This window comes from Zalophus californianus, chromosome 13 (genome assembly GCF_009762305.2).
Source record: "Zalophus californianus isolate mZalCal1 chromosome 13, mZalCal1.pri.v2, whole genome shotgun sequence".
In the NCBI taxonomy this organism is placed as follows: Eukaryota; Metazoa; Chordata; class Mammalia; order Carnivora; family Otariidae; genus Zalophus; species Zalophus californianus.
Window position 1 is genome coordinate 38,628,482 of NC_045607.1, and position 17,332 is coordinate 38,645,813.

At 40.4% G+C, this 17,332-nt stretch overlaps 1 protein-coding gene across 4 annotated transcripts in view; it reads left to right on the forward strand.

The window, feature by feature from the left end:
* The window catches only part of DDX58 (DExD/H-box helicase 58), a 41,949-nt gene extending 28,311 nt beyond the window's left edge, over positions 1-13,638 (forward strand). For 2 of the 4 annotated variants that reach the window (XM_027614409.2, XM_027614407.2), the window contains exons 11-18: positions 22-179; positions 1,404-1,539; positions 2,538-2,686; positions 4,873-4,963; positions 7,251-7,421; positions 8,624-8,775; positions 11,297-11,440; positions 13,066-13,638. In XM_027614409.2, the coding sequence (XP_027470210.2) occupies positions 22-179; positions 1,404-1,539; positions 2,538-2,686; positions 4,873-4,963; positions 7,251-7,421; positions 8,624-8,775; positions 11,297-11,440; positions 13,066-13,383 (1,319 nt within the window). In that variant the 3' untranslated portion in view covers positions 13,384-13,638. The remainder of the gene's footprint in view (positions 1-21; positions 180-1,403; positions 1,540-2,537; positions 2,687-4,872; positions 4,964-7,250; positions 7,422-8,623; positions 8,776-11,296; positions 11,441-13,065) is intronic. The other 2 variants (XR_003523557.2, XM_027614408.2) reach the window with 2 other exon arrangements.
* The last annotated feature ends 3,694 nt before the right edge of the window (positions 13,639-17,332 follow it).

Consider the following 17,332-nt stretch of genomic DNA (forward strand, 5'->3'; position numbering starts at 1 on the left):
AACTTTTTTTTCTCCCCCCAGAAAGTGTATCTCAAATTCAAAATAGGAATTTTGGAACACAGAAATATGAACAATGGATCGTTTCTGTTCAGAAAGCATGCATGGTGTTTCTGTTGCCCGACAAAGATGAAGAGAGCAGGATTTGTAAAGCCCTGTATTTGTACACTTCCCATTTGCGGGTATGTGGCTTCTTTGCAGCGACATATTTTAGTTGTAGTACCTGTTGGGAGCTTTGCTCTGGGAGCCAAGAGAACATCAACTTTTCACCTTGTTCCAGGAGCTCACTTAGGAACTTTCCGAGGGGTTCCTATGAAGCAAACTTTAAAGTTATCCCATTCAGCATCTTCTCTGTCAGCTTACTGAAACGTCATAGTAGCAGCCACAGGATAGAAACAGATGCTGGTGTTCTATATCATGTGCCTCTAGCATTCCCATGATTGACACAATCAGAAAAATTTGGGGGATGATGAACATGATTGTAGATATGTGATTGGTGACAGTCATCTTGAAAATTCAGTAAGTGACTTCTGTTGCCTTATCTTGAAGCATGTGTTTTCTTACCTTTGGCAAAGCCACACACTCAGAAACCTAGGGTCTTTGGTTGTTTTCTGATTAACCAAGAAGTTAAGAAACAACAACCATCACCTCCGCTTATCATGCTGTTGAAAGTATTTAAAAATGCACTCAGTCAGCATGGATTTATAGAATTTTAATGAACTTAGGGCGCCTGGGTAGCTCAGTTGGTTAAGCGACTGCCTTCGGCTAAGGTCATGATCCTGGAGTCCCAAGATGGAGTCCCAGGATCGAGTCCCGCGTTGGGTTTCCTGCTCAGCGGGGAGTCTGCTTCTCCCTCTGACCTTCTTCCCTCTCATGCTCTCCATCTCTCATTCTCTCTTTCTCAAATAAATAAATAAAATCTTTAAAAAAAAGAATTTTAATGAACTTAGTTGCATATTTGGGGTAGGTGGTCAGTGCCATCATTCTGAACAGGTGCCACTGCAATTCACTGATGGCTCTGGATGTATGAGGAGATTAAGTCGAATGTCTGAATCACGAGGCAAGTTGATGCGGATGTTGATTTGCTTTTGTTTTTTGCTTTTTAATCTTTGACATGCATTTTTCTTGTAATTTTCTCTTTCTCTTCTGAGGTGTAATTCTAGACTCCAAAATGATCCTAATTAATTAATGATTCTAGCTAATTAAGATTTTTTAAATAGTATTTAGTTCAAAGGTTTTATTGCAGTACCATTAGAAACCACTCATCTTAAAAAACTAAGTTGGGATAGATTTAAGAAGAGCTTATTTTAAAAATTAATTCCATGCTATGTACAGCTAGTTGAATTTCAGTACAGCAGGTGCATTAGACCTTGGAAACACTGAAACTCAGTTTTCATTCTAAACAGAAATATAATGATGCCCTCATTATCAATGAGCATGCACGGATGAAAGATGCTCTGGATTACTTGAAAGACTTCTTCACTGATGTCCGAGCTGCAGGATTTGATGAGATTGAGCAGCATCTCACTCAGAGATTCGAAGGTGGGTGGTGTTTCTAGAGGAAGAAGCCACTGGAACCCTGGTGACTCCAGTGGCAGGAGACTCATATTATATTTAGTGTACGGTGATGCTCAGGGAGTTGTCATGGGCTTAAGAAGATAATTATAGACAGCAGGACTATTAAGCTTCAGTGAAATCTGGTACTTATGGAAAAAATATGCTATTTACACTATTTCTTATTTTGAAAAAGGAAAAACAAGATTTGCAAAGGATACATCCCATAGAAATTATAATAGGTAGTGGCATTTTTTTTTAATCTATAAGAGACTTTTTAAAGTTCAGTTAGCCAACATATAGTACATCATTAGTTTTTGATTCATTAGTTGCGTATAACACCGAGTGCTCATCAGATCATGTGCCCTCCTTAATGCCCATCACTCAGTTACCCTGCCCCCCTCCTCGCCCCCCTGTATCCCTTCTGCAACCCTCAGTTTGTTTCCCGAAGTCCGGAGTCTCTCATGGTTGAGAGCTAGTGGCATTTTTTTTGGTTCAACTTTTAGTAATTTTCCCATGCTTTAAAGGTATAAAAAAAGTGTTTTAATGATTTAGAGAGATTATAATTTATATATACTATATATAAATTTATATATAGAAGAAAACCAAGTTGGCCCATAATCCTACTGCTCTTGTATCAAGAAGTATATAGGAAGATTTGAAATAAAAAGTAAGTCCTTCTACCTCTCTCAAAATTCTTTTCCCAAAGGTAATTACTGCTAATAAATTGATTTGGACTATATCAAAGTATTTAGTATACATAAATGTAGCCCAGTGGTGTGCTGCTATGCATTGAGCACCCAACTGTTTGGGGAAAAATAAGTATGCATTTATTGCTGCATTTAATGTATGCATTAAAGCAGTGGTTATTACTCTTGGAATTCTGGTCAAAGATTGAGAGATTAACTGAAGTATAGCTAAAGGTCACAGTGTGTTCTAAATTTGTAGAATTTATAAGCCATTTATAGAATGTTCCTCTTTTGCAGAAAGGCTGGAGGAACTGGAAAGTGTTTCCATGGATCCCAGCAATGAGAACCCTAAACTCCAAGATCTCTCCTTCATCTTGCAAGAGGAGTACCACTTAAACCCAGAGAGTAGAACCATCCTCTTTGTGAAAACCAGAGCACTTGTGGATGTAAGCTTCTTCCTTCTTGTGGATACCAAATCGACCCAGTACCATTTTACTGAAAAGACTGCCCTTTCCTCACTGCTCTGCAGTCAGGCACCAACCCAAATATGTGTGGGTCTATTTCTAGGCTGTTTATTCTGTTCTGATTATCTCTTGGTTTATCTTTATACAAATACTTCACTGTTTTCATCACTCTGGTTTATAGCAAGTCTTTGTACCTGTAGAACAAGGACTTCATACTTTTAAAATTTTTTTGTCAATTGAAAAAAATTTTAGCCATTCTCTGAGCAAGTAATGGTATCTCCCTAGGGTTTGAAAATTCATTTTACTATATTTGCATTTCAGCTAGTGCAGTTGAGCATTTTTCATAAACTTAGTAGCCATCCATATATCTTCTTTGGTGAAGTGTCCGTTCACATCTTTTGCCCATTTTAAAATAGGATTTGATTGAGTTGTTTACCATGTTATTGTTGAGTGTTTAAAAAGTTTTTTATATAGTCTGACAAAAGTCCTCTGTCCGAAATGTGACTTGTAAATATTTTCTTCTGGTTTTTTAATTCTCTGAACAGTATCTTTTACTGATTAAAAATTTTAACTTTTCATAAAGTCTATTTTAACAATTTTTTCTTTTGGGGGATTGTGCTTTTGGTATTGTATATAAGAACCCTTTGCTTACCCAAGATCACCAAGATTTTCTTTGTTATCTTCTCGAAGTTTTATAGTTCTGCAATTTATAATTAGGTCTACAATCCATTTTGAGTTACGAATTAAGATGCTTTTTTTTCTTTTTGTATGTGGATATCCAGTTGCTGCAGGACTATATGTTGAAAAGAATGTCCTTTCTCCATTGAATTGCCTTTGTAACTTTTTGAAAAATCAGTTGGCTCTATTTATGGAGGTCTATTTCTGGATTCTCTCTTCTGTTCTATTCATCTCTATCCATCCACCCTTTCACCCTTCCCATACTGTCTTGATTAGCTTTATGGTGTGAGTCCTCTAACTTTTTTCCTTTTTTCAAAATTATTTTAGCTATCCTCCTTTGCCTTTCCATTTATATTTTAGAATCAGCTCACTCACATATATGAAAAATTCTGCTGGGATTTTGTTTGGGATTGCATTGAATCAATAGATAAAACTGGGGAAAAGTGACATCTTAACAATATGGAGTCTTCCAATCCATGACCATAGTATATCTCTCTCTTTTCATTTATATAGTTTCTGTATAAGTTACCTATTGCTGATAACAAATTACCTCAAAACTTAGTGGCTGGAAACAACAAACTCTTCTCTTGCAATATCTCTGGATCAGGAATCTGGAAACAACTTAGCTGGATGTTTCTGACTCAGGATCTCTCCCCAGGCTCTAGTCATCTCGGACTCTACTTGAAAGGTTTAACTTCCAACCATACCTCCCTGGCTATTTGCAGGCCTCAGAAGATGTGCTTCTGAGCTCACTCATGTGGGCCTCTTCACAGGGCTGCCTCAGAGCATGGCAGCCGGCCTCCTCTAGAGTGAGTGATTCAAGAGAGATTGAGAGAGTATGCCTAATATAGAGGTCAAAGTCATTTCGTAACTTCGACTTGGAAGTGAGCATGTCTTCCATTTTTTATTCATTAGAAGCAGGTCACACTTGAAGGGAGGGGATTACACAGGGATCTGAAGACCAGCAGGTGGAGATTACTGGGAGCCAACCGAGAGGCCACCTAACAATCTTTGGTTTCTTTTATCACTGTTTTGTCGTTTTGGCGTACAGATTCTGCACATATTTTATTAGGCTTATACCTAAGTGTCAATTTTTTAATGCTATTATAAATTGTACTTGCAGTTGCTTGTTGCTGGTGAATAGAAATACAATTGATTTCTGTATATTGATCTTATGTCCTGAGATCTTGCTAAAACTCACTTATTAGTTCTATACACTCACTATTCCGAACGTTGCTTTTTTCATTTAAATAATGTCTTAGAGATTAAATTGTATCAGATCACAAAGATCTGAACCATTATAGTTAATTATTGCATAGAATTCAATTCCAAAAAGCTTTTATTCTCAGGTTTGTCAGTCAGACAACTGACTGAACTGTTTACTAACTTAAAGTTTTTTTTTCTTCTTGCAATATATCAGCATTGAATTAATAGTTACACAAATGTGTTCTACAGATAGTGTCCAACTGATAATTGCTTTTGACTTTCAGGCTTTGAAGAAATGGATTGAAGAAAGTTCTGAACTCAGCTTTCTAAAACCTGGCATATTGACTGGACGTGGCAAAACAAGTCACAACACAGGTACTATATATAGTGAATTAGAGTTAGGATACTGTATCTATAAGAATATTTATAATATATTCAAGCTCTTTTTTAATGCTTGTGTCAGTCAGGCTCAACTAGAGAAGTAAAACCAGTAAGAGATTATACACACATACATATATACCTATATGTTGTTTATGTGTGTGTGTACACAAACACACACAAACTCATAGGGATTTGGGAATTAGCATGCACAACTGGACTGGCAAAGTGAATCTGAAATCCATAGGGCAGGTGGTCAGGAGCAGGCCTGAACCTCACAGGCATGAGCTGTTTGGAGTCTCTGAGCTCGGGGACTAATGCCTAAGCCTTCTTTCAGAGGGTCAATTGATTATGTCAGGTCAACTGAGGATGAAATCCCTTTTGTAACTTAAATGTTTAGTGATTAGGAACTTCAATTACATCTGCGAATTCCCTTCACAGAAGCACCTAGATCAATAACTGGGTACTGTAGTTCAGCCTAGCCACATTGACACATCCGAAAGCCATCACAATGTTCGAAGACAAAAACTTGTAGACATCTCTTCCCATAGGTCCTACAGACAAAACCAAAGTTATTTTTAAAAATATTGTTTGAGCACGTCACTCTTTTTCTCCAATTCTCAATCAGTAGATTAAGATTAGCTGGAAATAAAACTGTTCTGTTTCCATTTTATTTTTTTTTAAGCTATAGATGCTTTTATGTGTAATATATATATTTTTAATTAAAAAAAAAGTTCAAGCACACAGTCCTGAAATCCAGCTACAGCGGCTGAAGCATGAAGGGCTGTCTCTGTAATCCTCCAGCAGGACCCCTGGGTGGCCGGCCCCCAGCTGACATTCTCAGAGCTGTGCCCCCCACCCCTCAGGGACCAGCCGGGACAGATCCTCACTCTGCTCCTCCTGTTTAGTTTGTGTAGAATAAGCAGTCTCCATCCTGTCAGTCCTCAGTCATCACTCTTGCACTTTCCCCTTATGCAAATTTTAAACTTCATGAATCTAAAAGGTATATTCAGATTTCGAAAATTTAGCTTACCAAATGAAGTCCAATGCCACATTATTGTAGTTGGGATTCAAACTTCTCTGCAGTCTGACTCTAACATGAGTTGATTTTCAAACTTTGTTATTTCTTTACAACTCAGCACTCAAGACATTTTCTTGTTTGTTCATTTATCCATCCATCCATCCATCACCTATCCATCCATCATCCATCCATCCATCCACATTTATTTAGAAACTTACCAGTTATTGAGTTTCTGCAAAAGAGCCTTCCCCAACCTCCCAAGACTGGTAGAGGTGTCTCTCCTCCCTGTCCCATAGATGCAATTCTGCCTCCATCCCATTGCTCATCACCTTGGATTATAGCTTCCTATTGATATCCTTCTTCCATGAGATCCTTGTAGATAAAAATGGACCTTTTAACCATGTATTTTTATCTGACAAACTATAATTGCTGAATAAATGTTTGATGAACAAGTGGATGAGTAAGTTTAGAAATTCATGAAGTATGGTGTCTGTCTTGGGCATGCCATCGTTCAGTTGAAGAGGATGGTAAAAAGAAATTGTTTTGGCCTTAACAAAATATACCTGAAGATTTTGGCTGCCAGTGTACTGGAAAAAATTAGAACTTTTATAAAGTCTATTAACTTGGAGGTGGAAACCACTGAAATTCTTTTCTCTTCTCAGTGTATCACTGGCTGAGAACTGCACACTGTTAGGGTCTCAGACTTAAATTCAAGGCCTGGTTCTCCCACTAACTAGCCTGTCAGTTTATCATACTTTCAAAACCTCAAGTTCTTCATCTGTAAAGGGGGACTATAACACTTGCCACATCAGCCTAAAAGGGCTTTGTGAAGTTCCAGTAAGTAGTTGTGAAACTGTTTTGCCAGCTATAAAGTCCTATACACATGCAAAGGCATTGTGATGAATAGTTTTGCAAAGAAACTATTAATTGTTGATAGTTGTTGATAGTTTTTTTTTTTAAAAATCAGTATCTGTTTTGAGATAACATGACTGAAGTCACACAGCTGGTTAGTACCACAGCTGGGATTTGAACTCAGGTAGTCTTGTGGCAGAGTCCAAATTGTTGAACACCATCATAATGTCCTCTCTAAAACAAGGCTAGGAATAGGCCTTACTGCCTAGGGTTGTTTTGACGTCATGAATATAAAGCACTTATCACGGTATTGGGCACATAGTAAGCATTCCATAATTATTGGTTATTTTTCGAGGGCAAAGTTCCGTCTTTGGTGAGTTGTATAATGAATGCCCTCCAACTCTGATACAGGAATGACGCTCCCAGCACAGAAGTGTGCACTGGATGCGTTCAGAACCGATGGAGATAAAAAGATCCTGATTGCCACCTCAGTTGCTGATGAAGGCATCGACATTGCTCAGTGTAATTTGGTCATCCTGTATGAGTATGTGGGCAATGTCATCAGAATGATCCAAACCAGAGGTGAGAAAAGCTTTGATGCCATGACGAAATGGCTGCCAATTTGTCTGATACGTGAGCGTGTCTGTCATTTAGAAACGTACTCTGTCCCAGTCATTGTGCTTCTGGCCTTGACCGAGCAATAGTGGCTGTATGACCGTTGGCATAGGGGACTCTGGTGTCCTTGGCCCTGACGGTGGCCTATTTGATCAGGATTGTGTCGGTACAGTTTTGCCCACTAATATATACCCTATTTTGATTCTTGTTTATGATGAATACGGTTCACTTGACCAACATTGATGGACATATTTATGGAAAGATAATTCCCACTTGCATTGAGACTCTGGCAGCCAAGGTGTGGCCCTTTCATGGTTGTGCTTGTGGTAATGATGGGCCCCCTGTATTCGGGAAGAGATACTCCATGGAATTCTCCTGTCTCACTTGAACTAGGTGATCTCCTAACTAGCCTCTCTTACTTTTTCCAATTTCCATAACAACAGCCCCATTTTACTTCCTGAAAAACAGCTGTGGGCATGTCACTTCCCTATATAGAGTCTCTAGTCATTCCCAATTTATGTGGTGGTAAAAAGCTCACAGTCCAGCACCAGCTTATCTTTCCAACCTATTTCTCATTCTTCCTCTTTATTCATTATCCACTTCTGCCGACCTGCCTTCATCATTTTCTCCTTGTTGAAGAAAGCGCTCATGTACTGCTACTGATAATCCTTGTTTTACGTCTTCCCTCTCATCCCCACCTGTCCCTGACTCCCTCAGCTGGCAAAAAATTCTCCAATGCCCATAGTCCTTCACATTTATCTTCCTTATCGCACTTATTATTTCCACCTATATTCTGGTGGCTGTGAACATATCTATTTCCCCACCTCCTTGAAGGCTCTTGAGGGAAGATCTGTTCATTATTCATCTTACAGTGCTCACAGTGTCCTCCTGAGTATTCATGTTGGATTGTCTTTAAGGCAGTCTCTCTGATAATGTAGCTGTTCAGTTATACCGTCTGGAGACCGACCCGCCAAGGAAGCCAGTCTAAGGTGGGCTCCTAGTTTAACATGTAGTTTAATATGGAGGTGCACACTTGCATTGGAGTCCATGCTCTAACAGCTCAGCTTTCTTATGAAAGTTGAATTTTAGGAGTACTCCTTTGTTTACCTCTTCTCAGATTTATCAGTTTTAAGTCAAAGACACCAAATAAGGTATTTATTTTCTGATAGGCAGAGGAAGAGCAAGAGGTAGCAAGTGCTTCCTTCTGACCAGCAATGCTGATGTAATTGAAAAAGAAAAAATAAATATATACAAAGAAAACATGATGAATGATTCCATTTTAAGGCTTCAGACGTGGGATGAAGCAGTATTTAAAGAAAAGGTAAGTCTTTTAATCTGTGTCACTGACGCAGAATCTGACCATGAGTAACAAACAGAATATGAGGATAGCTGGTGCCTTTTATCATATTGCTGAGTGTTGCATGAGAACAATAAGTTTATGCTTAAAATTTTGTCCTGCAGTGAACGTCAGATTCATTCTGCTTTAGGTCTCAATGAGATTAAAATATATGTTATTAGTGCTAATACTTGAAGTGAGGTTTTTAGTTATAAAAGGGCAAACTGAGTTAGATGACCCTCAAGTCGGCAGCTCATCTTGATGACTGCACCCTAACATGGCAAAACACAGCCCTTCTCGGTCTTTCCCTCAAATCTGTCTCTCTCTAACACCCAGAGTCCTCAGAGAAAAGCTCCCCGTGCACGGCGCATGTGTTAGAATGCCTGCTTGTAGGTATTGGTATGAATGCATGCTGTGGGGTGGTGTATCTGTTTAGTTCAGCCTCTTGGTAGTGACCTTCATTTTACTGTAATTTCCTTTATAACACAGAAGCTTGGAACCAGATTGGGGAAAGTCAAGAAACACAAACACGCACCTACATGCACACACAGGCGCACATGCACCGCATACCTTCTCCAGACCTTCTCCAGACCCTCTGCAGAGACTTTCGTCTTGGGATCTCTGCCACTTGGAAGATGTATGACCTTGGGTACTTAACACTGACTGTTAAATCATCCGTCTCCTCATTAGTAAAGTTGGGAAAGTAATGGTATTTAATTCACAGGGCAATTTTGAGGATAAAATGGGGTATATACATTGCTCAGCACAGTGCCTGGAATAAAGTAAATGCTCAAAAAATGAGTATTGTGATGGACAGAGGCATGAGGCAGACTTTAACTTCACAAAGATGAACCTTACAATTCACTAGACCAACTCCATAGTGTCCATAATTTTAAAAAGTCATAATCTCTTTGCTCCAAAAAGTTTTGAGAAACAGTGGTCTAAAGCAAATTAACACTTATTTTAGGACATAAAATGACAACTTTATGTCAGTATTTACTCGTTTTTAGAAACATTTCTTCCTAAAGTTTAGAGACTGAAATATTTAAAAATACTTCCACATTTTCATTGAGAAGAACCGCAGGGAAATTTTTTAGTTCCTCTTAATTTTCCTCCTGAATTTTACTGAGAACAGAGGCTTTTCACAGAGTCATCTTCCCGTTTTGTAGCGTATGTTGATGTTGGCAGTAAAGTCTTTAAAACCATGATAGCTTTAATATCCATGCCATAATTTTTGTCTCTTCCACTGGGTGACCAACTACGTAGACTCGTGTGGCAGGATAAAAAGAGTAAAAGCCTTTTGAGGGAGACAGAGGCTCAGCCAGACACAGACTCTCTTGTAGCCAGCTCACCAGGACAAGGAGTGGAAAACACAGGTTAAACATCTGTTGAATAGCATCTGGTACTCCCCTAACAGCCATAGAAAACGGGCAGAGGTGGTAAAGGATGGGCGGGAGCCCAGAACCAGTGTAGCCGGGACCTGTTGGCTGGTCATTCCGTGGGTGGGGGTGGGCAGTCTTGCTCCCTGCAGGATCTCCACTGACATCACAGGCAAGGGCCACTACCGTGTGGCAGGGCTGAGAGCATGGCTCCCTGCTTGGCCTTCTCTGACACCATTAGGTGGGAGTGTTGAGATGCTTCGTTAAGGTGGAAATCTAGGTACCCCTTCAGTCTTTGCTGGCATGGGTTGGAGTTAGGCCACAGTTGTTTTTTTTATTCTGTGATGTTTGGCAGGAGTAGAACAGCTATTGTCTAAAAGTTTCTTGTCTTGCTAGGCTGCCCCTTTCCTGGTCCTATGACTAGAGAGAGTAGTAGGCTTCTGTTGAGACACTTATTTTATCTGTGTCCGTAGACATTTCTGGTTGCCAGTTCCTTCAGCCCTATATCTGGGATATATGAGGAAAAGAAAACCCAGGTTGCTCACCACCATTTTGTTCTTAAGGGTTTTGTGTTTTCTAGCTCTCTGCCTTCCTCTCTTCACCCTTCTGAATCTTCTTAGGTTTATTTTATCTATAATGTCCAGGTTCTTTTTTTTTTATATTTTATTTATTTATTTGAAAGAAAGAGTGAGCGAGAGAGAGAGAGAGCACAAGTGGGGTGAGGGGCAGAGGGAGAGGGAGAAGCAGACTCCCTGTTGAGCAGGGAGCCCATTGTGGGGCTTGATCCCAGGACCCTGGGAGCATGACCTGAGCTGAAACCAAGAGCCAGCTGCTTAACCGACTGAGCCACCCAGGCACTCCCTTTATGGGCATCTTTGATTCAAAAATTAAAAAGGCTCATTGGAGGTCACAGGTAAACACTGACTAACAAAGAATTAGGAGAACCCAATAAAATTACCTATGGGATTTTTATAAACAAAGCCAGGCACTGTATGTTCATGGAAGCTGTACATGAATGAATGATAACATACATGTGTGTGTATGTGCGTGTGTGTAAATACCTCCTAGTTATCCCGTTATACTGACGAAGTGGATTTTGTTTTTGGTTTTTGGGTTTTTGCATATAGGTTCTCCAGATACAGATTCAAGAAAAATTAATCAGGGATAGTCAAGGAAAAGTAGAACCTGTACCCGATAAGGAAAATAAGAAGCTGCTCTGCAGAAAGTGCAAGGGCTTTGCATGTTATACATCTGACATCAGAGTGGTGGAGGTAAGCAGCCTTTGAGCAAAGAGCACTGGGTCATTTTTTAGCACTAATCAAAGCTTACTCTCTATCGGTGAGATATTTACAGTAAGAATATTATTATTTTTGTTATCATGGCCATGATCTTTTAAAAAGCCAAAAAATTTCTGAAAGGAAACCCTTAACAATGAAGAAGAAAAAAGAAGCTACTTAATTAAATATTATGTAGCCACTAAAAATAATGGTCATGCTAAATGAATAGGGTATCCTGTTAGATCCTAGAACAGATAAAGAATATTAATTAGAAAAAGTGGTAAAAATCTGCAGTTAACAGTAAGGTTCCAATCCTAATTTCTTAGTTTTGACAAACACACTGTGGTATGTTAGATGTTAGCATTCAGGGAAGCTGGGTGAAGGGGATACAGGAAATGTCTGGACAATTTTGCACTTTATCTATAAATCTAAAGTGATGCCAAAGTAAAGTTTATTAAACGAAATGATCATGAAGCTTATGTATAATGAAAAACTTCTTACAAACGATGGTGAAGTAGAAAAAATAACAAGGGTACAAGGTTGTAAATATGCTGGGACTTTAGGAGTGTGAAATAATAGCGACAAAACCACCATCACCATCAACAACAAAAACATCAAAAAACTATCTTTGTTCAGAAAAAAAGACTAGAGGAAATATATTAAAATGTATTACTATTTTACAGTGAGTCTCCATGATTTTCTCTATTTTATGTTTTCTAAACTTTCCTTTTGGGATATGGATCACTTTTATTAATAAAACAAAATATCTCCCCTTATTTTAAAAACATCCGCTGGTTAGTTTTCTCTATTTTTTTTTTTCCTTAAAAATTTTGGATAGAAAAATCTGCAGAGACAAAAATGGGCTATAACTCCATTGCTGCTGATAGAGGGGAGGCTGGTTCAGATGATGAGTTACTAGGATTCTCCTTGGTCTTTGGAAAGCTGAAGTCTCTAATCAGTCCATCTGTTTGAGCGAGACGCGGAATATTAAGGGTGGACTAGCAAATTCCCATGCCTTTATGAATCTGCTTATCTAGAAAAGGTCCTTTCAGCTCCAATTTGAGTGATTTTTCTACTGAAATGGCCCTCTGTGACTGTTTTCCTGAGGGGCTGGTACGTTGGGTCTGCATTTGTTCTGTACAGAGTGGCCTTTCTCGGGACTCTAAAGTTGGCTGTAGGTGGAGTTTCTGGACACATTAGTCTGTGACCCTCTGCAGATCCACATTGACCCTTCATTGTTCTCTGTATCCTTTGGATTGTCTGTCAGGTGAACTGAGGCTTTGGAGATCTTCAACAAATACCTCCTTTTGTTTCTGAATTAATAAAGAGTATCTACTTTCAGAAGCTCAGTTGCCTGTAAACTTTAGTCCTCCTCTTCACGAGACGGCCCCTATCACCTCACTTGCATCCTCACCCCCACCCTTGTAACCGGGAGTCCGGTTGTATGGATTCTAGTGTGGCCTTCAGGTGAATGCATTATTTCCTTCCTACCCCATCTGTAAAATAAGTGGGATCCTACCTGCTCTGGATCTCAGATTGTGGTGGAGTTTTTTAAAATCACAGTTCTGTCCTAGTTCTAATGTTGTGTTTTGTGTGTTATTCAATCCCTTCATCTGTAGGACTGCCATTACACTGTGGTGGGAGATGCTTTCAGGAAGTGCTATGTGAGTAAATTACACCCCAAACCAAAGAGCTTTGGGCATTTTGAGAAGAGAGCAAAGATCTTCTGTGCCAGACAGAACTGCAGCCATGACTGGGGAATCCATGTGAAGTATAAGACATTTGAAATTCCAGTTATAAAAATAGAAGGCTTTGTGGTGGAGGATATTACAACTGGAGCTCAGAAACTATATGCCAAGTGGAGGGATTTTCCTTTTGAGAAGAGATCCTTTGATGCTACAGAAATGTCCAAAGGACCTCAGGACCTCAGTCTTTAGCTACAGGGAATGGATGACCTTGACTGAAGAAATTAGCCCCAGTGGGTACAGTCATGGATTGTATGTACCCCTGTGAAGATACTTTACGCAAGCTTGTATCAAACTGAGTATGTCACTTACCTTCACCCTCTGTTTATTGTTTTCAGCAGTTTGAACTGTATCACATATGTAAAGCACAAGTGAATCAAAGCACTAATACTCTGTAGGCCAGTGGAGCTCTAAGTACTTGGGAGAAATTAAAAAGCCTTAACTTCTTTTCCTATCCTTCATTTCACAACTGACTGCCAGTGTACACCCAGTAGCCATTCAGTACACACTGGAATGAATGAATGAATGAACGAATGAAATGTTGAAAGTGTTTCCACCATAAACTGACTTTTGCCCTTAATATACTGAAATTGTTCTTAAGTCCTGTAAGACTGCCCCACCCCGTCCCACTTCAGGCATCAGTTGCAGATCCAGGTAATCACCTGTGCCTCTCACTGACAGGCTGTAGGTCAGAGGTTCCCATGACCTCCTCCTTGAATTTGATTAATCTGCTAGAGTAGCTCACAGAACTCAGAGAAACATTGTATTTTCTTAATCACCGGTTTATTAGAAAAGGATATAACTAAGGAACAGCCAGATGGAAGACATGCATAGGGCAAGGTGTGGGGAAGGACAAGGAGTTCCCACAGCCTCTCCAAATCTCCACCTGTTCACCAGGTAGAAGCTCTCCAAACCCTATCCTTTGGGTTTTTATGGTGGCTTTATTATATAAGCATGACTGATCAAATCATTGGCCATTGGTGATTGATTCAACCTCCAGCTCCACTCCCCAGTTGTCAGGGGGTGGGACTGAGAGTACCAGCCCTAGAATCAGAGTTGGTTGTTCTGGCAACCAGCCCCATCCTTAGGTGCCCTCCAAAAGTCATGTCATTAGCGTAACAAGAGATACCTTTGTCCCTTGTGTCACTTAGGAAATTCCAAGGGTTGTAGGAGCCCAGTGCCAGAAATGGGGATGAAAGGCAAATATGTATTTATTATATAAATCACAATCTCACAAGTATCTCTTTTTATCTATGATTGCCTTTTTTGGATGCTGTTGTTTAAGAACTCTAATAGGATGTTTAAAACACCTACTGGAGATTCGAGAAAAGTTCTTTCAAGTATCTAAATGGTCCAGTTTGGATGAAGGTGAATAGTCCTCTCTTCAACCAACAGAAGGCAGACTGAAGGTGAAACAAAAAAAATCTTGGAATTTCCTTATTGGATTTTTTGCCCCGAGTCAAGCCACTGCCAGGCATAGAGCCTGGAACAGAGTTAGGCACTCGGTTACTATTTACGGAATGAAAAAAACCTGGTAGGTAGCGTTTTAAGAATGGCAGACTCTTGACTGATGCCTAAATGCTGGTCATTGGATTTCTCGGTCAAAAGCTGTATGTCAGAACCAAGTGGGGAGCCTTTTTCATGGGCACATGCCCCACCTCCATTAGGACATCCTGGCAGGTGTCCAGACATGGGTACTTTGTGAGGTTTCTCAGGTGGTTCAGATACAACCAATCACACACACCCGCAGGACCTTGTTTCTCTATGGTTCCTGCCAGGGCTGACATGGTGATGGGTTTTTGACCGGAAATGAGAAGTTGCCTTCGGTCAAATGCCTGATTGTGTAATAAGGGCTGTAAACTCTGATTCCTGTCCTTACAACTGATATTACTACTTTATTTAAAAAAATTAAAAATTTTTTTTAAATTTAAATTCAATTTGGTTAACCTGTAGTGTATTATTAGTTTCGGAGGGTAAAACTGACATTATTACTTGAGTTTAAAAGACAAACCGTCAGGTCAGCATTTCCTCAAGCAAGTCCTGTGGAACACACACGCTGTGAGATGCTCTGACGAAAATGCTCTCTGGTCAGGAGAGGCTCCTGAATCAAACGCTGCCAGCCCGCCCCTCAAATGAGTGAGTGATTTACACTATAACTGTCATTGTGTGGCAATGTGTCAGTTCTGTGCTAACAAGACCCCCTGAACTCAGTGGTTCCCAAATACGCTGACCCTGGAACCCTGTTATTCCCGGGACACTGCTCCCATCCTGTGGAAGCGCCACAACAGGCATGCAGCCCTGACGCAGCCAGCCAGCCAGCCAGCCAGAGCCAAACCGGAGTGATGTTAATTTCAGGACTGTACCAGGTACTCTTTTATCATACCACGTACTAGAAGTACGCATTTCACTCAGCAAATCTGCACTTAATATGCAGGACTCCGTTCCTGGGGCGCAAATTATTAAAACTATTAAAACTCTCAGCTATAATTATATAATCTTTGTGATAATTAGGCTGGGTGAACAAAAACTACTTGGGTGTTAAATTCTCTTTGTGGTCATGACATTTGACAGCTTCCTCAGAAAGCAGCCAGGGAACCTTACTGTTTTTCCGGACGGAAGTCTACATTGCTTCTACATAACCCTGCTGGGTACTCTACTGTCCTCACATAACCCTGAAAGGGAAACTGGGCCCAAAATATGGTTCTTCACTTTGGTGACTGGAAACTCCCAACTTTAGCTTACAGAATACTGGGAGATAAATCTCTTAAGATCACAACTACTAACTCTTACCCCAGAGCTGCTGGTGACCATATGCCCAGGCATGCGGAGCAGCCCGAAAGAATGAGGTAAGACGAGTGGAGGAGTGATAGGGAGGGAACCTGAGTTTGAGTCACTAGATCCAGTCAAGGCTACGGCTGTGGCTACCTCTGTTCTTCAAGTTCTATGAGCCAGTTATTATTAACATTTGTGCTTAACCAGTTTGAGTTGTGCTTCTAATAACACTATGAGTCATGACTGCTACACCCTTCCCCGAGCTCACTCTCACCTACTAATGGCTGTCCCGGAGCCGAAGACACATGTGCTAAAACAAGTCTGTGGGTTAGCACAGTGTGCACACCAAGGAATGCTTGGTTTCTTAGGAGGCGTAATGGATTTAGAAAACTGTTGACAAAGGAGCTGAGACCCCCACGGAGAGGAAGAGGGCCGGCAGGCACCTTGAGCAAGGAGCACACATCTCGTCTGGAGTGAGAGGACTAGTGCCTTCTCGAGAAACTAGGCCTAAGGAGTTCATTTGTTCAGTCTTGTTGTGGGCCAGGCTGTGACACTGGGCAAGACATTTTATTAATGAACAGGATCGAGGGTGCATTTGGAGGTAGAGAAGTTCGGAAGCGTACCAGAAGTTATAGCCACAAGAACCTGTCTCCACATAACCACTCAATGTGAGGAGCTAGACGGCCCCCCAGAAGCGAGGTAATGAAGAGCTAAGGCAGTAGAGGTCTGTTTTCTCAGCCCTTCTTTGTATTTTTGTGTTAGGACTGATCCTTATTTGAAGGTCATAGGCTTTTTTATACAACAAGGTTCTGTTTGTAATCTTTTTTTATGAACACAAGCTAGTTCCCAGGAACCTCAGGGGCAGGGATGCTCACTAACCTGTCTTGTCCCTCATCTTTGAAGAGGTAGAAACAGGACTCAGTCCTCGGTGTTCTAATGGCCAGGCCATACTCCCTGAGTGCCAAATTTGAGATTTTTAAAATTCATTACAAGGAGATCAACCTGTGAGCTCTAATTATGAACTGCATGTTTTTTGTGTTCTCCCAAAATTCGTGTTGAAGCCCTAACCCCCAGTGTCTCTCTTTGGAGATGGGACCTCTAAGGAAGTGTTTCAGGTTAAATGAGGTCGTAAGGTGGGGCCCTGATTTGATAAAATCAGTGTCCTTACATGGCACCAGAGAGCCAGCTCCTTATCTCCTCACACACGCATTAAGGAAAGACATGTAAGGGCACAGCAAGGAGGTGGCTGTCTGCAAACCAGGAAAAAAGTTCTCACCAGAAAAGGAAGTGGCTAGACACTGGATCTTGGGCTTCTGGCCTCCAGAACTAGGAGAAAATATATTTTTGATGTTTGAGCTACCCAGTCCAT